The 25,746-nt window shown below is 43.5% G+C and overlaps 3 protein-coding genes and 1 non-coding gene across 8 annotated transcripts in view; 3 read left to right on the top strand and 1 right to left on the bottom strand.

Annotated features, from left to right (window-relative positions):
- The first annotated feature begins 239 nt into the window (after window positions 1–239).
- On the top strand, window positions 240–5,068 carry AIMP2 (aminoacyl tRNA synthetase complex interacting multifunctional protein 2). Of its 2 annotated transcripts, none has more exons than XM_054992841.1 (4): window positions 240–343; window positions 1,980–2,186; window positions 3,322–3,553; window positions 4,538–5,068. In XM_054992841.1, the coding sequence occupies exons 1-4, from the start codon at window positions 329–331 to the stop codon at window positions 4,921–4,923; spliced, it is 840 nt and encodes a 279-aa protein (XP_054848816.1). In that variant the 5' UTR covers window positions 240–328; the 3' UTR covers window positions 4,924–5,068. The 2 variants fall into 2 exon arrangements, with proteins under 2 accessions (XP_054848816.1, XP_054848815.1); XM_054992840.1 differs by having other exon boundaries at window positions 240–481.
- On the top strand, window positions 2,374–2,446 carry TRNAT-UGU (transfer RNA threonine (anticodon UGU)). Its single transcript has one exon. It is a non-coding gene; the product is annotated as a tRNA-Thr (tRNA).
- A 93-nt stretch (window positions 5,069–5,161) lies between the features above and the next one.
- The window catches only part of EIF2AK1 (eukaryotic translation initiation factor 2 alpha kinase 1), a 32,948-nt gene continuing 12,363 nt past the window's right edge, over window positions 5,162–25,746 (bottom strand). For all 4 annotated transcript variants that reach the window (XM_054992836.1, XM_054992838.1, XM_054992839.1 and 1 more), the window contains 11 exons: window positions 24,870–24,969; window positions 24,111–24,191; window positions 22,011–22,110; window positions 21,544–21,601; window positions 19,898–20,162; window positions 18,842–18,950; window positions 17,651–17,757; window positions 8,656–8,773; window positions 8,425–8,504; window positions 6,148–6,381; window positions 5,162–5,411 (listed from right to left, as the gene is read on the bottom strand). In XM_054992836.1, the coding sequence (XP_054848811.1) occupies window positions 5,280–5,411; window positions 6,148–6,381; window positions 8,425–8,504; window positions 8,656–8,773; window positions 17,651–17,757; window positions 18,842–18,950; window positions 19,898–20,162; window positions 21,544–21,601; window positions 22,011–22,110; window positions 24,111–24,191; window positions 24,870–24,969 (1,384 nt within the window). In that variant the 3' untranslated portion in view covers window positions 5,162–5,279. The remainder of the gene's footprint in view (window positions 5,412–6,147; window positions 6,382–8,424; window positions 8,505–8,655; window positions 8,774–17,650; window positions 17,758–18,841; window positions 18,951–19,897; window positions 20,163–21,543; window positions 21,602–22,010; window positions 22,111–24,110; window positions 24,192–24,869; window positions 24,970–25,746) is intronic.
- Window positions 12,827–14,782, top strand: ANKRD61 (ankyrin repeat domain 61). Its single transcript, XM_054992842.1, has one exon. It carries the CDS (start codon window positions 13,832–13,834, stop codon window positions 14,516–14,518), a length of 687 nt encoding a protein of 228 aa, XP_054848817.1. The 5' UTR covers window positions 12,827–13,831; the 3' UTR covers window positions 14,519–14,782.

The following is a 25,746-nucleotide window of genomic DNA, read 5'->3' as shown; positions in this document are numbered from 1 at the left end:
CCAACGATCTCCTCCAATCAGAGGCGAGGGACTTAGTTCTTTATTTTTGCCGGCCTGTGAGCTGTCAACGGCAAAGTTAACATTTTAGACCAATAGGAGTCGTGGTTCAAACGAGGCACCACCTCCGAGCCCGGCAGCAACCAATGAGGATGGGGATGTCACTCAGACTTGAGGCCAATCAGTTCCCTGGGCCGAGCGGAGGGCGGGTGAGATAAGTCTCTTCGTCCAATGGGGTTGAGCGGTAGGCGGCTCGAGCAGTCCCAGTCAGGTAAAGTCTTTCCTTCCGCGGGGGGCAGAAGGAGCCGCCTGCCGCGTCTTTTTTGCCACGATGCCCATGTATAAGGTGAGGCCCTTTCAAGGGGGGCCCGACTCGGCTGTGCTGGCCGAGCACCTCCCCACTTGCATGTACCGGGTGCGCAACGTGCACCGTCACCTCCAGGGTGGCGGCAGCGCCGCCGCCACCGTCTCCTCATCGCCTCAGGTAGGAGCCAGTCAGCAGCGCCTCCTGGTGAGGCGCCACGATGAGGGGGCTCCGGGTGGGCAGTGGGTGGGACGCGGGGCCGGGTAGGAAAAGAAGAAAGCGAAAGCGTGGCTGTTTCTGGTCGGTATGTGGCAGTTGGGCCCATGAGGGTGGGAGGGACTTCCGTCTGGGTTGTGCATGCGCAGTAACAGAAGCAACAGTCCTGAGAGTAGGATGCTCCGCGCCCCCCCCCCCTTTTTGCAGATTAGAATGTTCTGTATTTATTTATTTTATTCGACTTATACTCCGCCCTTCCCACTAGCAAGGTCAGGGCGGCTTTCAACAAATATAATATTAAAAATAAATAAAACATTATAAATAGTATACAATATTTATACGCACAATTTTATATCAGCAACATAAAGTGTCTGTTTTCAGTTACACAGCTTGTACAGGTGCCTCCACCACAACCATTTGTCCCTAATTGCAATCCAGTTATGTTGTTCATAATGCTCGAATGATCCTGTGTAGCAATCTACATAATCGCCCCCCACCCCCAAGAATGGCAAAGTAGCCATGGGAGACTGGAGTTTCCTGGGAGGGATTTTAGAAGTGCATATTCACTCGACCGTCATTGGCATTGGGAGATGGATCAAGATGATATGCTGCACAATCATTATTTACATACAGTGAAACTGTATGTTACCAGCAATAGAAAAGAGCAAGAGTCCAGTAGCACTTATAAGACTAACAAAATTTGTAGTAGGGTATGAGCTTTCGCGAGTCACAGCTCACTTCTCCATTTCATACCCCACCACAAATTTTGTTAGTTTTATAGGTCCTACTAGAGTCTTGCTCTTTTCTACTGCTACAGACAGACTAGCAGGGCTACCCATCTTGATATATCTGTAACTAGGAAACTTATGAGCTAGTCCCAGTTGTGCCACTAGAGCGAGAGTAAGCTCAAAGCATAGATGCGGAGAAAGTTGCACATATTTTTTTTTGTGGTATGGTATTTGTGTATCATGTGTTAGCCCTGTGACTGGTTTTGGTTGCAGTGCCAGCCTTTGGAATGCTGGCTAGTGTGTAGAACAAGTAGGTTTTATCTTAAATGGTCTTCAAGGACTCCTTTCATTGACTTCATACCATTCAATAAACTAGCATAGACTGATTTTTTTTTGTAGAAGTATGTATCTAGTAACTCTGACTTAGGACTGGTGCAAGAGTATTAAGAATGTCTCTAAGTGAAAACAAACAAAATGTTTTACATGCACCTTGTATTCTAGTGATAATGGGTACATCAGTTCCTCCACTAAATCTGGAGTACAAAATTAGCAAGGATTTTAAACTACCCAGTCCAAGGTAGCACGACTATTCGTGCATGATTAGGTTTTCCTCCCAATTGCTTCTCTGTACTTTCCCCAAACCCTGCTCCCCCAGAGCAAAGTACGAAGTGTTCCTGAGTGAGCATATTATCTGAACATTAAAACTGCTAAGTGAACTGTACCTTTCATTTTAGGATGAGGTTGATCCATCACTTCAGGCACTTGAATCCCGCCAAGATGAGATCTTGAAACGTTTGTATGAATTGAAAGCGGCTGTGGATGGACTCTCAAAGATGATTCAAACACCAGATGCAGACTTTGATGCAACGAACATCATCCATGCAGATGAACATCCTTCTTTAACTGTCAACGCTGCTGACCTGGATACCTTACTTGGGAAGGCAAGTCTTGAGGAACCTGGCGTTAACAACATAATTTCTCCCGCTAGTGATTTGCTACTGTACAGGTTTCTATAATCAGGCTTTTAGAGAACTTGATTTGATGCAAGTGTGAGCACATTTTTTAAGTATGGAGAGTTATCAAAGTATTTAGTCCTCAAGAGTATTTTTGGTATATGGAAAGTTGGGGAGTGGCTGTGGCTCAGTGGTAGAGCCTCTGCTTTGTATGTAGAAGGTCCCAGGTTCGATCCCTGGTATCTCTAATTAAAGGTATTAGGTAGCAAGTGAAAGACCTCCTGTCACGACTCCCTTTCTATCGTGTCTTTAGATTTGGAGCCTTAAACCCTCTTGTTATTTCACCCTCTGGGTAGCCAATGCTGCCACCAGGAATTCAATTCCAATTTGGTTAACTAATTTCCCCCTGAATATTGGGTCCAAGCGTTAGGCTCCTTCGTGGGACTATGTGGCCCTGGGGATGAGACTGGTATATAGAAGTCACATATAACTGGGGTGAACAAAAAACAAAATAAACCTTTATTAGTACAGGTTTCAGGTTGTTGGATAATTTTTCTTCAGAAAATAGAACTGGGTATGTTATTTTTCTGACTCAGGTGTCACAGTCACTTCTCTCTCCTTTCACTCAGATTTGTTAGCTTATTCATCTCACTCTCCCATGATACTCTGACAGTATCAAGATCTGACTCTTAGTCCTCAATATGCCCTCTATGAGTATTTTATTTTCCCCCTAGAATCCGTGTCTTTCACAGCATTCTAATTGGGAGACACTGTTAACTCCCGACAGCTTGACTGTTAAGTTCCAGCTCAACATAGCTAATGGTTTCTCTCTCCACACACTTTTCTCAGCTCCATCCATACTCTGTCATCAACCAATCACCTCATTCACTCATCCCTCTTTCACCTCTTCTTCTCCAACACACCAAGCATTTAAAGAAACACACACTCTTATCTTCAAATCATTACACCTCCCCACTTGAGACACTGGAGAGCTGCTTCCAGTCTGAGCAGATAATACTGACCTTGATGCATTAAGAGTGTGATTCAATACTAGACAGTGTCATACGCTTGAGTATGAGTGTCCCTTCAACAGCTTGCTTATTTTCTGTTGCTTTTAATGCAGGACTATGGTGCTTTGAAGGATATTGTGATCAATGCCAACCCCTCTCTACCTCCACTGTCACTGCTGGTCCTCCACAGCCTGCTGTGTGAGCGCTACAAAATATTATCTGCTGTTCACACACACTCGTCAGTGAAGTGTGTGCCAGAAAACCTCTTGAAATGCTTTGGTGAGCAGACAAAGAAGCAATCACGTAATGAATACCAGTTGGGCTTTACACTAATTTGGAAAGATGGTAAGTAGTGTATTATTTACTTGTAACTGCTAGAACTACTAAATTTAGGTGGCACAGACTCTATTGATGATATCAATATAAGCCTGCAGAAGTGTCCTAAGAAGATGCAACTCCTGCAGCACCATGCTTTCTATCTCAGAGAGCTTATAGACCAGTACCATTATACTGCACTTGTTGGATTGGGAAAGGCAACATGAGGTTATCCCAGTTACCAGTCATGGATTTAAAAGGACCAGGCCAAGCATCTCTGTTCACTGTGCCAAACATGTATGAGATTGTCGCCTCTCTGATCCTGAAGGCATTTGTTAACCTACTCCCAAGGAGGGGGGCAAACTGACTGTCCCTTCTCCACATGGTCCAAATTTAAAAGGGCACATGAGAGATGGTCTTATGAACTGTAGCTGCTGCCAGGCTTTGGAATTCCCTAGTCTGATAGGCCCAGTCGGTGCCACCATGTGCTGGCATTGTGAATACAGCTTTCTTCCAGCAGGATGTTTTCAGTGCCAGGTTCTCTTGTGATTTCTATGACTTTTAAATGGCTTCTCTTTCGCTGCTGAATTCTAGGGGCTCTGTTGTCTTTAGTGGTGGGCAGTTTGTAGATATTTGTGGGGGGGGGGTTGCTGTTATTTTTAAACTTTTTTATTTTTGTTTTTAAACTTGTAAAATGTATAGGAGGGTTGGACATAAATGAAACAATTTTATATAAAAGGCTTGGGCAGTTCTTAACTCTGCATGACTGTCCTTGAATCTGCATCATAATCTGCATTTACTAAATAACGCATAAGCAAATCTATACTTTCTAAGCAGTTCCTCACTTGCATTATTGCAAACTGCTTTTTAAAAGGAGGAGATGAATCTAAACAGCTTCTAAAGTAACTAAGGAACTATATTCTATGGATTTAGCATGTTTTGAATGGGCTGTAAATGTATACCTTTATAAGATTAATGCCCTTGTCTAAAGCTGTGCTACAATTATAATTTCAGTACCGAAGCCTCAGATGAAATTCAGCATTCAAACCATGTGTCCCATTGAAGGAGAAGGGAACATTGCTAGATTCTTGTTCTCTTTACTTGGCCAAAAGCACAATGCGGTTACAGCCACTCTGATAGACAGCTGGGTAGATACAGCCATCTTCCAGCTGAAAGAAGGGAGCAACAAAGAGAAGGCTGCTGTTCTGCGATCCATGAACACTGCCCTTGGCAGGACATCCTGGCTGGTGGGAAGTGAACTGACTGTAGCGGACGTTGTGGCCTGGTGTGCATTGCAACAGACGGAAAGTACCAACGCTGTCCCCGCCAATGTGCAGAAATGGCTCAAGTCTTGTGAGAATCTGGCACCTTTTAACTCTGCTCTCAAACTACTGAAGTAAATCTACATTCTTTAAAAGGGAACAGGTTTAATATTTTCACGTGCTTAGCTTATGAGTGTGGGCCTGGATCATAATGCTCATCATATGAATTAAATTTCAGATCACTGTCTAAAAGGGCATAGGCCAATAAAAATAATGGAATTGGCTTTTGGTGGCTGTCTTTTTAAAATTAATATGTTGCTGATAGTAGAGCAGAGTTTGGACTGGGGCACTATTGAGTACCATACCACCGCCTGCTGTGTTCTGATTAAGGCAAAAACTATACACTACATGATACTTCTCACAGATATTTTTTATAAAAATAAGACATTTGACAGAATATATGAATAGAAATTATTATACACATTTTAACCATCCTAAACAGGAGAACCGGCGTGCTTGATTTGATCTCTCTCCTCTCTTTCCTGTAGAAGTAGCTTCACTTTCTCTTTCAGTAATTTGATTTCTTCTTCTTGCTGCATCACTTTCTGCTGTAAACTACAAATAACCTGAAAACAGAATTCATAGATACGATTATTTTCAAAACCCTTTTTGCACATTACATCATGTACAAAAAATAAGTGTCTATTTTGAGTTTTTAAAAAAGCCACTATGTGGATTCCGGCCTGTCCCAAAAGAAAAAAAATTCAGGCAGCTACTGGGATTTCTGTTAGGCTGCTATAACGCATTTCAGAGATACACAATTACAAAAAACTGAACCACTTCCAATTAAAAAATAAACTAAACCAAGGCTACAAAGGTGGTTGTTGTGGGTTTTCTGGGCTGTATTGCCGTGGTCTTGGCATTGTAGTTCCTGACGTTTCGCCAGCAGCTGTGGCTGGCATCTTCAGAGGTGTAGCACCAAAAGACAGAGATCTCTCAGGGTCACAGTGACACTGAGAGATCTCTGTCTTTTGGTGCTACACCTCTGAAGATGCCAGCCACAGCTGCTGGCGAAACGTCAGGAACTACAATGCCAAGACCACGGCAATACAGCCCGGAAAACCCACAACAACCAGCGTTCTCCGGCCGTGAAAGCCTTCGACAATACATCAAGGCTGCAAAATCCCATTCGGCTGCACACAGTCAATTGTTTCACAACCCAACAATGAACAGCAAGCAACTATGGCTGCATTCAGACAGCCAGACTCTCTGTCCCCTCCCAGAAACTGACATTGTTGGGAAGGGCACTGCATGATGTCTGACAGGCCCTTTATATAAACCAGGACACAAGCTAAAACTTACATTTGCTGTATTGTGGAAGAGCTCACTTTCAAGGAGCTGACCAGCAGTTGGTCTCTGAGAAGATACTTCAGTGGTTAGCAGCTTAATGTATTTGGTCTGTATTGGCCATTTCCCGCTGAAGGAAAGAGGAATGTGACCTTTTCTCAAACCCATCAGAATTTCAGTTCGTTCCATTTCTGTTCCAAAAGGCTGGAAGAGTTCTAGCAGGATAACACCGACACTGTACATGTCTGACTAGAGGCCAAAATGAGAAAGTTCAGTATTAGTGCTTAAAACAAAGTCAAGGCTGTTGGGACTGCTATCACACACTGGAATAGAGTACTACAAAAGTTCAACCAATTACAACTATTTGAAAGGTTATGTGGTACATTCTAAGAGCTGGATGACTCTGGTTTAAACTGCAGTTTAAAGTACAGTGACCTGGAGCCTGGCGAAAGGAAGGTAGAAAGGTTGCACCAATGAAGTTCTGATAAATGGCAGTTCTGCAATATTTTTTGCTAGTATTTCAGTGCAGTCTCTCCACTGCTAATACACACTACATACATGGCCTTAAATTTGTGGCCTTATGCTGTCACAGAACAATAAATGTTGAGCTTCCAAAATCTAAATCCAGTGCTAAATTGCTTAAGATCTGAATGTATGTAATTTACACTTTTCACCATGTTGGTATGAAGAAGAATACCAGACAAAGGAAATGGGGAAAGGAGGACTATATAAGATAACCAAGAAATCATGGTGAGAGGAGTTGGGTAGGGAATTCTAGAAAATTCCTCACTTGGCAGAAGGAAACCAGGGTGTCCAACCCATTACGTTTTTAATAGAAGATTGCTTCCTCCAACAAAACAATTTCCTCCAATGGAAAATTCCTCACTTTTTGGAAGGGAACCATTGGATCCAATCCCTCCTTTATTGTTGGCACAACTTTATCTAGTACATTTTTATCCCACCCTACCTATATGTTATAAAAACAAGGGATTTTTTTTCTTTTTACAAATCCTCTCCATACTTGCAGCCAAAAACACTTTTAGTGTATCTTTGTACTTTTCCAGCTCTAGGGCTTGATCCAACCAGTTTTTCCTACTGGTGAAAAAGGAAAGGGGGGGTTGTCCTTTTGACCAGCAGAAAAGATTCTGGGGATCACAGGACCTGCATGTACAAAAGCCATGTAGAATAGAGGCTGTGAGGAATTGGGTGAGATTGAGTCAGACGCATCTGACGAAAACTGATTCTCGAAAGCTTATGCTACAATAAAGCTGGTTAGTCTTAAAGGTGCTACTGGACTCTGATTTTGCTACTGCAGACTAACACGGCTAACTCCTCTGCATCTTTTCTAATTTAATTAATTTAATTTAATTTCTTACATTTATATTCCGCCCTCCCCGCTTTCGCAGGCTCAGGGCGGATAACAAATACAAACATGTTTAAAAACATTAAATAATACATTTAAAAACATTTAAAAGCATTAAATATAACAATTCATGCTGCATAGTGGTTCATACATGCCTCTGTGTTTGCATAGGGGTGATGGTTTAACCCCCCCTTCATGGGGGGGGGCGTGCACTGCCCGGCGTTAGCCATATGCCTGGCGGAATAGCTCTGTCTTACAGGCCCGGCGAAATGCAAGCAAATCTTGCCGGGCCCTTGTCTCGCAAGACAGAGCATTCCACCAGGTCGGGGCCAGGACTGAAAAGGCCCTGGCCCTGGTCAACGCCAGGCAGGCCTCCCTAGGGCCAGGGACACTTAAAAGATGTTTTCCGCCAGAGCGGAGAGTCCTCCAGGGCTCATATGGTGAGAGACGGTCCCTCAGATACGTCGGTCCCAGTCCGCGTAGGGCTTTGTAGGTTAACACCAAAACCTTGAACCTGATTCGGTACTCCACTGGCAGCCAATGCAGCTGGCGTAGCACTGGTGTAATATGCTCCCACACCGGTGCTCCAGCAATGACCCGCGCTGCTGCATTCTGTACCAGCTGTAACCGCCGGATCAGGCCCATGGGAAGCCCAGCGTAGAGCCCAGCGTAAATAAATTCCCTTGCACAAGAGCTGGGTGGGCAATTTTTGTTACGCTTCTTCCACTTGAGACCCCTGCATTCCCCCCCCCCCAAATGGTTCCTGAGAATCTCTCAACTGCTAGGAACTGCTTTTCGATGAAGATAGGAAAGATCCATTGGATCTAATTTTCGGTGCTTTAGATTGAACCCATAAATATGGCAAAACAGAGTTATTACTGAAGCAAAATTAGAAAAAGTTTTTTTTCCAAAGATTTGGGTGACGTTACCTTGAAGTCATATTGACAGCCTTGCAATTGTTCAGGTGATGCATATAAGCAAGTACCCACTCCAGATGTATGTATCAGGCCTATGCAAAGATAAACAAACACAACTGAAAGATTACTGAGGGGTTACATTTAATTTATTTCATCACAAAAAGTAGCTACCAGTAACAACATTCAAAATGCCACAGTGCTGACTTCTAACCAAAAACCCATCCTCCTTTGTTTGCTAATTACCTGTCATCTTCACATTCTGCGAGTGGTGTGTCTCTTTCTGGATAATATCCTTACAGGCCAGCCCAAAATCTCCTATTTTCACATGGTGATCAGGTCCATGGAGAAAGATATTTCTGGGCTATGAAAACAGAAGGGAATACATAGTCACTTTATATAACTCTTCTTTTATAAATTAAAATACTGCGTTTCTCCTGCTCGTACAGTGTCAACGTGTTTGGCAGTACCATCTTTTGAGGCCAGGGCCATAAACTGTGTGGCAGTTATGGAGCTAAACCTAACTCTTACTGAACAGATTCCACTATCTTGGCTTAGCTACATGGACTATGGCATTACTGACTTGGGCAAATATTGAGGGTCCTTTTATTATACAGTTGGTCATTATCGATCGCCTTGAACACACAGATAGTTGAAAAGGCGAAGCTATAATAAAAACAAATATGAAACATTCAGAGAGAAGCAAATTCTGTGGGAGTCTGTCAAAGGTGGCAGCTTGGATCCTCATAGGTCTGGATAAATTCCCATGAGAACTAGGTATAGCCCCGCCCCTTTTTCCAGCCCATAGTGCTTGCTCGGACAGCCGTTTGGTCAATTCCAGAACTGGCCATTGTGTGACATCATGAATAAGTATTATAAGTGCAAAGTCCCAGGCTTTCACATCGTTGCTCCCATCCTAAGATTTCTCAGCAAGGCAATTGTTCTTAAATGGGTAATCTGATCCGAGGCTGCGACAGAAAGACACATTCATCTCTTCTCCAAGAGAACTGCAAATGTAATGATATCCAGGAAGGGTTTTTTCAAGCCATACGGGACAATGACATTTGCACCCTCGCAAGTCTACTGCATTTGTGCCCAGATGCTACCAAGGTAGCCTTCTGTCTAAAAGGCCAGTTTGGAAAAAAAGAGACTGGTGGGGAAATGATAGAAGTTTATAAAATTATATAGGGAGCAGAGAAGGTGGATAGAGAGAACTTTTTCTCCCTCACCCAAAAGACTAGAAAATGGGGGGCATCCAATGAAGTTGGTGGGCAGACCAAAGGAAATACTTCTTCACTCAACAAGTGATTACATTGTGGAATTTATTGACCGAGGATGCAGTGATAGCCAGAAGCATGGATGTCTTTAAAGGAGGATTAGATTAATTCATGGAGGAGAGGTTGATCAGTTACTACTAGAGATGGGCACGCAGGGCTGGCGCCACCACTGAGGCAGTGAGGCAGGCACCGCGGGGCTGGAGGGGGTGCCGGGGGCAGAGGCGCGCGTCACGGAGCTGGCGTGCCTGGCCCACAGCTGCTGCTGCTGCAGCTGGCCAGCCCTGCGCCGCCGCCACGTGCCCCCGGCTGGGTGCAGCGTGCGGAGTGCGGGCAGCCTCCTCGTGCCGCCCCAGCCACCCACTGGCCAATGGCCCCGGCTTTGCTGTGTGATGACGTCATCCCATGATGACATCATCACTCAGTCTGGGGGCGTGCGCTGCATACATGCGTATAGTAGAGTGGCCGCAGGTGCCAGAAACCCTGGCGCCAGCGGTGTGGGCACGAGCTGGGGCTGGGGTTTGGGCCATTTAAAGGGCCCTGCCGCTTGCAAGTGGCAGGTCCCTTTAAACTATCAGCAGGTGGCGAGGGGGGGGAATCCCCCCTGCCACCTGCCAGCTGGTAGTTTAAATGGACCTGCCACTGCTAAGCATCCGGAAAGGGGCATTAAAACCCCATGAACCATGAACCGGTTCGCGAACTTGCCCCAGTTCGTGGGAGTTCGTGGTTCCTGGTTTGTGGAAAGCCCACAATCCACAAACCGCATGGTTCGTTTTTTTTGTGGTTCGTGCCCATGTCTAGTCACTACTATCCATGGTGACCAAAGGGTCTGAAATCTGGAAAAGGAAGGGGAGTATTCAAGCAAGACAAAACAAGCCTGGGTTTATGCCTACTGCAGCAAAATTACAAGATATTTTTCCCATCAAGAAGTAAAAGCACGCCACTCTATGTTTCATTTGTTTATAGTCTGCCTGTCTTGCAAAGATGCTGGGAGGATTACAGGATGTAAAACAGAGCAGACAGACAACATAAGACAGCCAGTGAACAATACAACAGGACTAGAATTACAGAATGATATACACAGTAGTTTAAGTAAAAGCAGAAGTTCTTAAACTGCACAGCGCTCTTTATATTGGACAGCATGGAAAGCTGGCTTATTTTCAGTAGTGCATAAAGCAAAAGTCACTACAGATGCTGTTTATTTTAAGCTCTTCAAATAGACAACAGCCTACCATAAGCACTTTACCACGTCAAACACTTATGATAGATTGACCACAGAAGTATCTCTCTTTCCTGAGATACCTGATGTGGCAACAGAAATATTTTTAATGAATTTTGATTAGTCTTACAATTTTATGTTCATTTTACTGCTATTTCTAAGGCTCCTATTATAAGAAAAAGTGGATTAAAAACAGATACATGAATGAATATAATTGAAAGTATTCCAGGGACAGAGATGGGCCCTTCAGAAAAATGAACCTAAAAAAAATCAGATGATGAGAAATACCTATGTTAAAATCTGACTCGGTATCAGAAACCTCTCAGCACAGAGTAGGCCAAAAAGTCATCAGACCTAAACCATTGGCAAAAGTGTATGTTATCCATGTATTATAACCCTTTTTTGAAACTAACTTTTCCACATTCTATGCAGAGTAATTCTGGTATTCCTGCTGTTCTAATTAAGGAACAAGAAGCAGAAAAAATTCTGAGCTGCCCACAATACTTCCATGTAGATCGTGAAATTAGGTAATGTTTCAATGTATAACAGAAATTTATTCATAGGACACTTAAAAGTCCCCTGATGTAGACAGGAGGCTCTTTCCCCTATCCTTAGTGAAAGATGTTAAGCAGTGGGGAAAAAAGGAGAGAAGGAATATTACGAGTCAGTTCTGCTGGCTGAATACCATAGGACAGGGGACCCCAATGTGATACCCATAGTTGCTTTAGCACCCACTGACACCTTTCCTGGTGCTTGCCAAGTATTTTCAGAAAGTGGACAGGGGCAAGGTGGCGCTTTCGTTCAGTAAGGCTTGATTGACCACTGGAGATTTGATTGTGCAGATTTGTAGAACATTGCTTTGGCATTAGCTGCCACCACAGTACAAAGATCTTCACTGTGTGACTAAGGTAAGGTATGGCAGCCATTTTGTGGTAAGCTCTGCCTCCTGTGGAATTCTGTAGCTGCAGACACTACACTGTCAGAATTCCAAAGTTGCCTACATACTCAAAAATGTTGGGAACTCCCTGCCTTAGAAACACAAAATTCAAGAATCTGTCTGTGTGTTCTCCTTTGAAAAGACCCCTACCCCCAAAACCAGATGGTTGGCCTGCCTAAGGGTTACTCGAGAGCTTTTCTGTATCTCTAACCTGCATCTCTGATACAGACTTCCCTCAAAATATGCTAATCATTTATTACTCCATATTGAGAGAGCAGCTAAGTTTTAACAAACGCTTAGCTGGCCATTCAACAAATGTAACTTCTAGGTTGCAAAAAATTTTGAAGTCTTAACTGATTTCAGTGAAATGTTGCTTGACAGCAAGCTTGGTGTTTCGCACTTTCAAAATGCCCTCGAGTTTGAAAGGCCGCACAAGGCAGGGGCAGGGACAACAATGACTGAAAACATAATTCAGTTTTGTTACACTACATGTCCGCCCTTCTTATCAACCGGGATGAGATGGATGTAACAAACAAAACAGTAAGAGTTCTAATGCCTAAAACCAGATGAGGTCCTTTGCGACCTGCAGCATCCTGACTAGATGAACTACAGATGTTAGAGGATCATAGCACAGACAGGCAAGCAGTGGAATCTCTTATAGATCTAGATTGAAACACTGGCTGTTGCTCAGAATCAAGTCTCTGTACCCACACTGACCTCTGTGCACTGATACTAAGCCAGAGACCATTGAGTCATCAAGCTCTGTATTGTCAACTCTAGTAGCAACTTTCCAGAAAGAGTTTTCCCTCAAACTTGGCTACTTCCCATTGGAGAGGCCAGCGAATGAGCCTGAGATTCTCCTTGTCCCCTGGGGTCACTCTGATATACCACCATGGCTCTGGAGAAACCCTTGCCAGTTTCCCTAATGTGTCTGAGCAGCTTTAAATGTCAGATACCCTACCTGAGCACTTCATCACCTCCTGAGCATCCGCAAACAACGGTTGCCATTGTGTTTGGTCAATAATGGATTACATTCTAACTGCACAGTGATACTCAGTGGCTTGGGAGCCACTTGCAGTTCTTCTGAGCACCAGTCTCCAATTGTTATTTATGTATTTTTTATGTCATTTATAGTCTGCCTTTCTCACTGAGACTCAAGGCGGATTACAAAGTGTGAGATTAGTACAGCCAATATCAAGAACATTTCCATGAATAATGCCATAGGGTACATAGATACAAGTTTACAAAGAAACAGCATTAGCGGGAATCCAGTACAACATAGTGGTGAAGTCTATGGTTCCTAATTCATTAGCAGGGCATCTGAGACCCCCTCCCTACAATAGCCCTGCATTTCAGGAAAGTAAACAAAGGGTCCTTGCCGAGTGGGGCTTGTGAGCTGGCAGGTGGTTCCCACCTTGAAACAGCTGCTGTTGGAGGAAGAGGTAAGCTGCAAACCTCCCTGAAAGTGCAGGACTCATTCCCAGGATGGAAGTAAATTTGACTCTTTTGACAGCTGATACATGCAAACATGGCTCACCATGAACTGCAGAGTCAGCACCTGTTTTTTCTTTAATGGCTTAAAGGTAACACTGGACATATTCATTCAAGAAAATGAACTCCTGGGGAGGGAGGAAAGTGCTAAGGGAACTAGAAGTTCATACCTGACTTAAAGCGTCAAAAAAGAGATCACGATCGGCCAGATTACTGTGGAGGTTGGCGGTGGGGCAAGCACTGCTTTGATCTATTTATCGAAAGAATGTATTTAAACTCTCAAATCAGGAAAAGATTTACTTAAGAGGGACTGCTACTAACGCACTATTATGTTACAGCGGAAATGGGAGGAACAGAGGATTTCGCTGCCAAATAAGTAACATCCCAGCTGGTCAAGAAAATGCATACTTCCGCTGGAACATACATGTGAGATCTGACCAAAGCAAAAGGGAAGTTCTTCTTGTACCGTTCATTTTATGTGATGAAATAGACATAGATGCAATGGATGCATCCGGCCTAACGGGTCTCCACCTAGCTTCCAAAAACCTCAAGCTAGAGATAATTCAACTTCTACTCTATTGTGGAGCTAATGTAAATCTCGCAAATCCAGAGACTGGCCAATCCGCACTTCATTTTGCCATCCTGTCTTCGTCATCCAAAGGCGGTGTCACCTTAGCGGCAGGGGCAGAGTGTGTTGAGGTACTTCTGCACAATGGGGCACAAGCGCGCATGCGAGACAGGAATGGGATAGAAGCTATTCATTTTGCGTGCCGCTGTGGGAGAAAAGATCTTGTTACCCTCCTGTTAGATCATGGGGCAGACATCGATGCACTAACAAGCCAACAAGAGTCTCCCCTTTACCTGTTCCTTGAAGAAAAGAGGAATCAAAGAAAGGTACAGTTACTGGACAAACTGCTCAGCCTGTCATACCCTCTGAAATTAACTAACTCTAAAGGATGTCTACCCAAAGGGCTTCTCTTTCCACATGCCAGACAACTGAAAGATGCACTCTTAAGAATGGCTTCAGATGTCTTATCCCTGCAGGAGATCTGCAAATTCAACATTAGGAAAATATACGGAGAAAAGATGAAATGGTGGCTGCAAAAGAAACTTCCAACCACACTGTGGAACTCCATATACGTCTACCAAGAATTCTCATATGCTTCCAAAATAAAGCCTTTTGATTAACATGTGGATACACATTCAGAATCACCAGCTAGCCAACAGCAGCAGAAACAGGACCCCATGAAACTGTTCTAGCACAAAAATATAAATTCAGTATTTGTCTTTGCACTCTGAAGCCGACCTACTTTATTGAGCGTTTCTTTCTGTCCTAGGTAGGGGTGTGTAAAATGAAACAAACAATCTGGAAATGTACCCAGAAATTGCTGGGTTGGTTCATTAAAGTGGCTTCTGGTACGGTGAAACAAATTCGGGAAGTGATACAATAACAACCCCCACCACCAAAAAGTTTGTATGTTTCGGTTTGGTTCTTAGTGCTCAGTGGCAGCACAGGCAGACGGTCACTGGGCCAGCAGTGGCAGGTAGCAGCATCTGTAACTCTTTCCAGTTCCCTCATTGTAGGAACGAAACTACAAAACACAGGGAGACATGGCATCAACAGGAAGTGCTCAGTGCAATTCTGTTACCATTAAGTGCAGAAACAGCTTCCCCAGAGCCTTGATTACCCAACCTCCTGGACAAGAATAGTGTGCTCGTGCACATGCACAGCCAACACTTGTCATGTGCATGGATAATAGGCTGAAACTCATTAAAACATTAAACAAAAATGGATTAGATCCAGGCTGGCAACACTCCCACTGGAACAAACGAATAACTGAATGGAGTTCGCTCAGTAACCCTGGATAGGAAACTGAACCAGAAATTTTCTCAGAGCACACCCCTAGTCCTAGGTGGTTAGAAATGTTTACTGAACGAGAATATTAAGAAAGGTAGCAAAGGAACAGCAAAATTGGCCCATATATAAGGAAGTTCTACGTATATAAGTAGGGCTTCTTTATTTATTATTAAGCTCCCTCTTGCTTTATCGGAATCCGCCTCCAAAACTTGGGTGACAGGCTCCAGTTCAAGAAAGGAAAATAGAAAGTTCCGCAGGCATAAGCTTGCCAATGGATAGAAGTTTGATAGGTTAGTGCCTGTATAACACAAACAGAAAGAGACATATCTTGTTTTTATCTTTTTAACATTTAAACTGAAAACTCCACTATCATGTACACATCAGAAACATTCAAATTTCTTACCTTCCAGGAAGATTTGCCACCAGTTCCAAGAAACCCCCTACACGCTGCAGGAAGGATATTGGGTTTGAGTGCCATTTCAGTTCGTACACCGGGGGGGAGGGGGGGAACAGGTTGTAGATGATGTGAAAGACCTCTATCTGATCCCCTGGAGGGCTGCTTTCAGTATGAATAGACATTACTGACCCTGATGGATCAAGGGTCTGATTCAGTATAAGGCAGCTTCCTGTAGTGGGTAAGCTAGGCCTGTCAAGGCAAACAACCTCTTTATGCTAACTGATACCGTACTGTGCAGTGTACTCAACCCTGGACACCAGTGGCTATACACTGGAAGGGACATGCTGGCTCTAGAGGACAGAGAGCCCAGCTGTATCTAGATAACTTCTCCCCTCTTCCTAATTCAGTTCCCTGCCGCAGAAGGAAGCTGCTCTTGAGGGTCTGTGAACATGCAAGTATGATGTGGGATGCTCTGGGGTGGAGGGGAAGCATCTGGAGGGAAGAAGTCACAGAAATGGCAGCGTACACACACACTCTTTGAGCAAGGGGAAGAGCCAAGCCAACCCACCTTTCAGGAAAGGAACCACTGCAGAACTTCTCACCCCAAAGCCTGTGTTACAATTTCCAGGAGCACAGTATGAAAACCACGACAGCTGAGAATGTTTAAATTAACTAATATTATTCAAAAGAACTAAAGAAGGACACAACTCTCCGCCCATTAAGGAGGCCCATTAGTGGCTGAGCAGGAGGGGAAAGGAAGAGATAGGACTTTTGCCTAGGACCTGGGAGAGCAGCCACACCTAGAACAAGGTTGATCTAGTTTGGACTCCATATAAGGCAGCTTGACCTGATCATCTAAAATGTTGAAGGATCCAGATCCACGAGGTGGCCCAAATTTAAAACCCCACCAAGTTCAGAGGGTACAACATCACCCTCTCATCCAGCCCACCTCACAGGGTTGTTATAGGTTTAAAATGAGGGGGGGGGATACATATGCCGCCCGGAGCTCCTCAGAGGAAAGGAAGAATAAGAAATGTGAGAGCTCTGAGTTCACCCCAGAAGGTGTGATGTGCAATAAATAATTCTACTGTAAAAGCAAATTGTAACTGAATGTGTGCAAGTGTTCTTACGATGAATACATTAACTTGCATGCCTTAGCACTGTGTCCATTCACTGTGTGAGTACTGGCAGAATCTGGAAATGAATTTGCCTTTTGCAAGGAGAGGCTTGCTGAATTCAAAAAGGTCCAGATGGATCATGTCACTTACTTTAATTTCTCGGTGCAAAATTCCCATACTGTAGATATAATTCTCTCTCTTCCTCCTAGTGTACCTTCAGCTGTGGTGTGGCTCGAACTCAGACTCCCTCAAATTTCAACATTAGCATGGCACCATGCCATTAAGTTCAGATTGTCACTCCGTGAATCTAACTCTTTACCATCTCTTCTGCAACTGGTAATAGCCAATTCTTGGTTCAAAATTTGGGTTAGCCCAATCAACTCAAAGCTTGCTATATTAACCCCAAGCTTGATTCATGGGGTTTCACTAAAAAAATCCTTGCAAGATGTAAGAAACCAATTATTTAAAAAAGACTGGGCTGATTGGAAAAGCTCCCCAGAAAAATGTTTGAACTGGCTAAATATTTTCTTTACTTAACAGTTCCAAAATATTGGGGCTCTTTTCTGCAGATGCAATGCATTACATTCGGCTGAGATGAAGGGCCGTTTTAGTAAAATCCCTCCTGAGAAGCGCTATTGTACCCATTGTACAGATCAAGTTGATTCAACTGCCCATATCCTTTTTAACTACCCCTGTTACAATTTACTTCGCAACCAATATATTACGCCCTGGACTGACCATTTACAGAATATTTCTGAACAACAGAAACTAAAGAGCTTTCTGCCAAGCAAGGTAAGAAAATGCTCATGTAATCTAGCCATATTTATCCACGGCGTCATAGATTATTTATAAAATATGTGACATGGCTTGTGGACGGTTAAGTTACCAGGAAAGGAAAGGAGAGGCTTGCTGAATTCAAAATGGTCCAGATGGATCATGTCACTTACTTTAATGTCCCGGTGCAGAATTCCCATACTGTGGATATAATACACCCCTTCTAGCAGCTCTTGGAAGATTTTTAATGTCCAGTTAACGTCTACGTGCTGATAAGGATCTATGGAGGAAAAAAAATATCAATCAACCAATCCCCCACCTCCCAAAACATATTTTATGAAGGTAAACAAAAGTAATCAATTAAGACTTAGATCCAGAGGAGTTAGCCGTGTTAGTCTGTAGTAGCAAAATCAAAAAGAATCCAGTAGCACCTTTAAGACTAACCAATTTTATTGTAGCATAAGCTTTCGAGAATCACGTTCTCTTCGTCAGATGCATGGAGGGCAGAAGGAAACTGGCCAAATATAGAGGAGGGGGGGGGAAGGAGGAGAGGGAGGATGTAAACAACTCCTTTGATATGGAGATGCAGGCAGCTCCTTTTGGTGTGGGGACCGGTTTGCTTGTGTAAAGATTCAAAGGAGTTTGCCGTGTTAGTCTGACAAAGAGACCAAGACAACACATTCTCCCCAGGACACTAATGCAGAAATAATGCTGATGTAGCTATCATGCTGTTGCAGAACACAAACTATGTGGCTGGGGTCCAAAGAGCTGCCCACCCAAAGACCTTTGAGCAACGACCTGGATTTTTAAAATGTTGCGCAACAACTACCTTGCAAACTGCAATAGAAGTAGAAGTGGGTTTCAGAAGCAACTGAACCATGTTTTTGTTTGAGGGAAACAAAATCTAAACCCCATTTGGCTATATAGAAACTAGATGCCCAGCTTTCTGCTTGTTATGTTCTGTTATATTTGCAATTATAAAACTATCTGCAAATTTAGCAACAAAAATTCGCACCTAAATGTCAAGGACAGCAGGAGAGTGGATGTGGCTTAGTGGAAGGACATCCACTTGGCATGCAAAAGGTCCCAGGTTCAATCCCAGACATCTCCTGTTAAAAAGGACCAAACAGTAGGGGATGTGAAAGACCTCTACAAGAGACCCTGGAAAGCTGATGCCAGTCTGAGAAGACTGACTTCAGTGGACCAATCATCCAAATCAGTATAAGGCAGCTTCATGCATATTTAAAATTAGGGTCACAGTACTTAAAATGGTATGTGACAAATGTAAATGACCTTTCTTCATTTAGTAATAACTTTGCAATATGCAGTCAAACACGTTTTCAAAGATAATGGCTTCAGCTTACCGGAAGTCTCCTCTGTACTTAGGCACCTCCTATTTCTGTTAGCAATCCAGTCCCACAAGGAGGTTTCACACAGTTGCATCTGTATGTGAAGCATCAGATGATATTCCACCTGAGAAGATAATATCACACAAACCTTTTCAGGATGCTTCCAGGACTATGCATATTATACATACGTAAAAGCAACAGAATGCCGACATTTGGGGGGGGGAGGAGCGGATTCCAGTGAGGAATCTGTATGAACTGTTTCCTTGCAATACAAAGGAGACAGGTTCAAAACTGATCTGGATCCTCCCAATTCAAACAAGAGCTCAAATATCTCAATACTGACAGCTAAGCTACTGATTACAATACAGCGGAAAAAATATTTTCCTAGTATTTCAAACTGGCATGGGGAAAAAACGCTGCAAGTTATGTCACCCTGTATAAATAACTAAAGAAAATCAAACAAGATTTTCTGGTATTTGTGCCATGGAAATTAAGCAGATAATTGCTGGTGGTACCTGCCAACCTATTGCTGATTAGGAAGCCACAGCCTTCAGTTTGCAAGATCTGAGCAAGACTGTTAGTGATAGGAGGTTTTGGAGGTCATTAATTCATAGGCTTCCCCTAAGTCAGAAGAGACTTCATGGCACATACCACACACACTGCTGATTTTATGCACGCATGGTGGAGCTGTTCTAAAATATCAGCAGTGTCCACGAGCTGCAGCCTGCATGGAGGCTAAAGGATGGCAAGCCTACCATGGGGCAAGACCTGGCAAGAGTATCACAGCAGATGGCACAGGTGGGCAGTCTGAGCTGGGATTGAGGCTATGATCGCTGAAAGGGTAGCACAGGCAGGCTTGACTGTTGCCCAAGGCCTCTGGCTGAGTTGATTATGCCAGTAGAGTAGAAGGTGGGGCCTTGCCCTCTCAGGAGGCCACAAGTAAAGAAAGGCTAATGATTAGCCCCACAGGAAAGGGACAAGGTTTGACTGAAATGAGGTTTAGAAAAACAGCTATATTATTGCCATGCTTCTACTAATTTGCCCATTAGAGAACAACAGATTTGCATTTACCTCACATTGCCCTTGCAAAGACAGATCTTTCCGGAAAAGCTCTTCTTGGCTTGCACTGCCATTCTTTCTGTCTTGAGCAGATGGAGGATTGTCTACACAGAGCGATCTACTGGCAGCCTCATTTGTACAGCTGCTGTCACAGGAGTCGACAGACAGTTCGCACGCATTCATTTTACTTCCTTCACTATCCCTTCTGACTGAATCATTAGGGTCAGCAAAGATAATGGAGCTGCTCTCTTCCATGTCTTCAACACTGCAATCATTTCTACAAGACAAACAGCAAACAGCGGTGTTGCTTTTCTAACACCAACAACACAAATAACTGTGTTGTTGGGGTGTGCAGTCCAGATCCAGGATTTGGGATAAAAACCAGATTTTTGTTGATCCAGCTAAATTCAGTTTTCCTGAAATCAATTCAGAGAATTCGGGATCCAGTCTGAGAACTGGGATCCAGACTCCTGGATATATCTGAGTAAGTCCGGGAAATGTGGCTCCAGCCTCTGTCTGGCTCCTTCCTAGGCTTCTCCTGACTTTTTTCCATGAGGGGAGGGGGAGGAAGGAGGGAGAGTGAGGCAGGGAGGGGGGAATGAGTGGTCAATCCATGCAGGAGCTCTCCTTGTCCATCTGGTTTCAGTTGGGCCAAGTTTCAAACGTATCCCTTGCTTTAGTTTGGTTTGGATGGAATTCTCTGTTTTGACATGATTCTCTGGTTTGATGCTCGTCCCCGTGATTCTCTTATTCGGGGGGGGGGGGGGGGCGCTCCATTCTTTCCTTTGGTTCAGTTTGGTTCTGCTGGGCTTCCTCCTGCATTTGGGAGTGTGCCTTTGGCCACTGGCAGCCTAGTCCTTGTATGTTTCTGCCTGAGAGCCTACTTGGAAATGGTTCTCCCACAGAAAACAATCGAGAGTGGCTGGGCACTCTCCATTTACTTAGCAATTATTCCGTAGGGAATAATTGCCAAGTAAATCCGGGATTTTCTGATCTGTCTTAAATGGATCAGAGAAACTTTCTTGGATTGTAGAAAGATTTTTTTTTTGTGCACACCCCTACTACATTGTCAGAACAGGAAAAACATATTTTACTGGACAAAAAAAATGCTAGTGGCTAGACTGCCATGTTTCCTTGTTCTTGGGCCAGCCAAACATGAAGGCTTTTTCCACTACAAGCTACTGTATAAATGAAGTACATTTCGAAGCAAAACATTTGACCCATGCTAGGAATTCTGAAAGATCTTGAAAACTGTTTTTTCCAAAGAAGCTATCAGTGTTCACCAGCTGGGCTTTGCCTTCTTCTATCTTCTGGACTTATCTGGCTATTAAATGCTTCCTCAATAAGTTAACTTGAATCTGTATTCCACTTAGCACTCAACTTTGGTCTACTCAAGCAGCAGATTTAGGTGTTAGACACTTGAGGTGGTCCAGAGGACTGCTCTACTTCAGAGCTCAGGTGGGGGATTTTTTTTTAAAAAAGGACACTTTCTCCAATTTAAAAAATTAGTTTTAACTTGCAGAAAGCATTCTGTTGTTTTAAAAAATAACACATTCTCCCTTCTATAAAACAAGACCAATTCGGCAATATTTTTGGTTATTCTTGGGGTGGGTGGGGGACTGACAAAAGCAGTTCTTGTTGCATACTAAAATACATACTTATTACTTCCTTGACCAGAAGTCATTTTCAGGGATGGCAACTCCAAGGTATTCTCAGCTGCAAATGAATACAGAAACTTAACAAAGATAGAGACATGCGCAACAGGAAAACTATGCCTTAATTCAAAACAGTTTCAGATAGAGAGCCATGTTTTTCTGCAGTAGAACAGCAGGATTTGAGTCCCCTGGCACCTTAAAGACCAACAAGATGTTCAGGGTATAAGCTTTCAACAATCAAAGTTTCCTTCCTCAGATACAAGCAAGAATGGAGATCCCTGAGCCTTTATATCCCATCCCAGTCAGGGGGTGGGATATAAAGTCTCTTCACTCCTACTTGTATCTGACAAAGGGAGCTGACTTTCAAAATTTTACACCCAGAAAATCCTGTTGGTCTGAAAGGTGCCACTGGTTTAAATTAAAATAAAATAAAATATGGCAATAGTCGTAAAGGTGACAACTGCACTAACCTTTTAAGTATGCTGGCTGAACATGTTCCATCCAAGCAGTGTGATACCCGACAATATTTGGGTGTTGCAGCTCTGCCAACACTTTAACTTCTCGTAACACCTACCAAAAAACCCCAAACAGCGGAATATAAGGCATGTAAGATGTACATACGGGGCTCTAGGTGAGGAAGACTGTGAGATGGTGGAGCAAGGGAGAGCAGGCAAGGTTTCCCTCCCACATCTGAGACAGCAGCAAGGACTCCTTCAGAATTCTAGCTAGGCCATTGCATAAAGTACATTTATCCACAACTGTATCAATGCTGTACCTGTTGCTGCTGGAAGGGGCTTTATGGTTTCTTCGCATGGAGGATATTCTGTGGTTTTGACCCAATCTCACCAAGCTAGGCAAGAAACCCACGCTCCTCCCCTCATCCACTCCTCTTGCCAAGCAGGATGAGTGAAAGCCTATTGGAAATGCCCCACACTCCAGTGTGTCTCTGGGTTTAACTTTTACAGGACTCATGAAAGAGGTAACTGTCTCTGGGAGAGGTTTAAGCAATGATCATATATCATGGAAAATGGGTCACCAGTGGCTCAGCTCGGGTGCCACATCAGAAACATGGTTTCATAAAGCCATGGTTAGCATGATCATCTGAACACAAGCCACTCCCACCAACTGCAGTTTGTTTCAGGTGTGTTAAACCAGCATCCGAAACCAGAATTTGAAATCAGGCTGATTAGCAATGGGTTCACATAATGTACAAATCCTGTCTCAATTCTGGCTTTTTTTGTTAACACTGCCCCGTCACTGCAAAGGGGGCGGGGACACTGGCCTGTTCTCAGCAGAGGTGAAGGAAAGAGCAAAGTGATGAAACTGGTGTTTGTCAGGGCAAACCAGGATTTGAATTATTGTGTGTGAGCTGGTTTCACAAGCCGTAGCTATAACAAACCATGGGTTTGCTTTACATCTGAACCAAACCACAACATCTGGAAGCTGTAAATAAAAGCTGTGGGTTAGTTTCTGCACCGGTCTAGGTGTTGTTTTCATCCTCTCCAGCCCCCACCTCATTCCCTAAACAGCAGCACAAGTCTAGTATCCCATCTTCATCGAGGTGTCTCTTTGTGTCCTATAGATGGGGGGAGAGGCAGAATGACAGAGCAACTTGCCCCAGACTGAGTGCTCCCAGACACTGCCACATTACTACCTGTACACCTTGAAGGCACGAGGCAGGACTGGCTTAGATCATCTGGCAATTTTTTCCCTCTCTGGTCCATCCCAACATTATACACTGAGAGGCCCAATCCAGGGGCAGCTGCCAGTGCCCAATTTTTGCCTGCCCTCCTTTCCTTCCTGCGTTATATTTTCAGTCTAGACTACATGGTTACTTTGCTGCAGACCCTGATTGGTCACCATTTGTCAGGGCCAGATTGGAATTTGTATCTGGTCCACCAACCAGCAACTGGAGCCTGGAGTTTCCACCTTTCCTTTTAGCAAAGGATTCCTAGGAACTTGTTCCTCAGACACAGCGCTCTCATAATTAATTCATGCTTTGGCACTCAGGCATTGGACAGTGGCTGTAGTTAGGTGTAAAGGCTTTCCACATGATCCAGGAAAGAAAGTTCCATTTCAGTGAGGCACACAGGTTAACTCCTGAGCCAATTCTCATGAGGGACTGGTGTGCTGCCGCTGTTCCCCCAAGGTTGGCAGAGACAGGCAGGAGTAGAACACTTCAGCCAGTTGTCCTCTTCAAGTCCACCACCACCACCAGGAAAGCCAGAAGGCCCCTACTGTTTACAAACAAAGGCTTTCAGCATATCAAAGGCTCCTTCATCATTCCAGAGCAAAACAACTGGAAGCTGTAAACAACAAAAACGGCAGCCTGATTCTTTGCATAGATTCTCTCTCCACCCCTCTCTCCACTGCAGACAAAATAGCTTCTGAATCTTCAGACAACTATACAGATGGAGTGAACATACCCAGTTAGAACACACAACGAAACACATTTTTTTCTCCATTTTCTATTGTGGCATGGTCTTTTGCCTTTAGCACTGAATGTTGAACAGCTACGACAGGCCATAGGGCAATCAAACGATCCAAAGTATAATAAATTAAACACATACCTTCATGCAATCTCTTTTGGTTGCCTTCTTAATAAGGATTTTTTTAATCGCATAGAACTGGCCATCTAGTTTGTTCCGGACCTGAAAATGAATTTGTCCACAAGTCAGATAGGTACAGCAGTATTTTAGAAACTTCTAAAATTAGGAGAAGGACCTGTAGATATCCTACCCAAAGCACCTTTCCTGCAACATGTTTTGGTGACTCAGATGCAGCAATGAAGTACAGCTCATCCCTACATCTATAAGCTAGGAAGGATTTGCACAATATTACTACTTCGTAGTGATCTATTTTAAAAATTCAGCAGCAAACTGTAGTTCAACTGCATCTCCACCATTTTCCCTTTCCCCTACAAACTAGAATTCCAAAAGAAGATTAAACCACGGCCGGTTTGTAGATAAGGGTGCCAACCAATATTTGCATAGACATCATGATAAACTTCTCTCTCTTGCAACTGAAACTAATTACAGTGTTGTACACGAAGGGAGGAGAAAGCATATGCAACTGATGTTCCCCCAAACTCATGCCCATAATGATAAGCTATCGTTCATTATTATGTCTAATCTACGCTATCATGGTTTGTACAGTATTCCCAAGGTATGCATACAAACCCACCCCTGCTCAAACTAAGGTGGGTGAAGGACAATCTGCTATTTTAAGAACAAAACCCATTAAGTAACTTCCTTACTCTCATTTTCAATAGCAAAAATGAATACAAAGCTACTGGGGGAAAAGATTTAAATACAATAACAACAAAGTACCTTGTACACCGTCCCATACCCTCCCTTTCCCAGCCTGGAAATCTCATCAAATTCATTGATGTAACGAGATGTTTGTGCTTCAAAGAGAATTTCATTTTCCCTGTTTTTTAAAAAAAAATAGAAAGTACATGTTACCACTTGTAAGAATAAACGTACCATGCCATAATCACATAGAATCACCAGACAACGCTACGGCTTTCTCTTTGCTAGTGGGAAAGCAGCAAGCGGTGGCAAGTTTGAGCAAAGAGCAGGAAGGGAAAGGATTAAGCGGCTGCTTCCTTCTCCTTCCCTTTTCTCAATCACACTCTTCAAGGCTGCTTTAAAAAGTATGCTTGGGACAAAGAGTCACACAATGGCCCAAAGACCCAGCTAAGAGGTACTATAAAAATATGAAGTGATCTTTGGAAAGCAATACAGTAAATGAATGACACGGTCTCTTCACTATCTACATGAATTTTATTAATTTCAAGGTATTGAAGTTGCTCACAGCTAAAAGTAGAGAGACAGGTTCTACTTCTAGAATACTTTCACAACACTCTACAGACACAGGAACAGTGTTTGTTTTCCCAAGTCACCCATTTAATCGTGATAAAAAACATTTTCACAGATAGGAATGTCTAATGTTACTGCATTACTATATAAATTAGCGTGGACGTGGAAGGCAGAAAAACCCCTTTGGGGAATTCTCTTCCCTGGAAAGAACATTTAAAGCCTTAATATTCTCAAAACAAAGCAATGGATGTTGGTAGAACAGAGTATCAGAGCACAGCTACCTGATCAGGGTCCTCATGATAGGGTGGGCCATAAGCCCAGTTAAGCCAAAAAAAAATGTATCTTACATTTTCTATACTAATCCTCTGATCTACTCCCCATTTTT

This window comes from Eublepharis macularius, chromosome 12 (genome assembly GCF_028583425.1).
Source record: "Eublepharis macularius isolate TG4126 chromosome 12, MPM_Emac_v1.0, whole genome shotgun sequence".
Lineage (NCBI taxonomy): Eukaryota > Metazoa > Chordata > Lepidosauria > Squamata > Eublepharidae > Eublepharis > Eublepharis macularius.
Note: the sequence above shows the minus strand (reverse complement) of the source record. Positions and strands in the feature narration are given on the sequence as shown.

What these genes read in the sequence shown, in the direction of transcription:
- AIMP2 (XM_054992840.1), top strand. Translation starts at nt 329, where the DNA reads ATGCCCATGTATAAGGTGAGGCCCTTTCAAGGGGGGCCCGACTCGGCT. An exon ending in TGGATACCTTACTTGGGAAG is followed by an intron (nt 2,187 to 3,321) that starts GCAAGTCTTGAG and finishes CTTTTAATGCAG; the next exon opens with GACTATGGTGCTTTGAAGGA. An exon ending in TACACTAATTTGGAAAGATG is followed by an intron (nt 3,554 to 4,537) that starts GTAAGTAGTGTA and finishes TTATAATTTCAG; the next exon opens with TACCGAAGCCTCAGATGAAA.
- ANKRD61 (XM_054992842.1), top strand. Translation starts at nt 13,832, where the DNA reads ATGGATGCATCCGGCCTAACGGGTCTCCACCTAGCTTCCAAAAACCTC.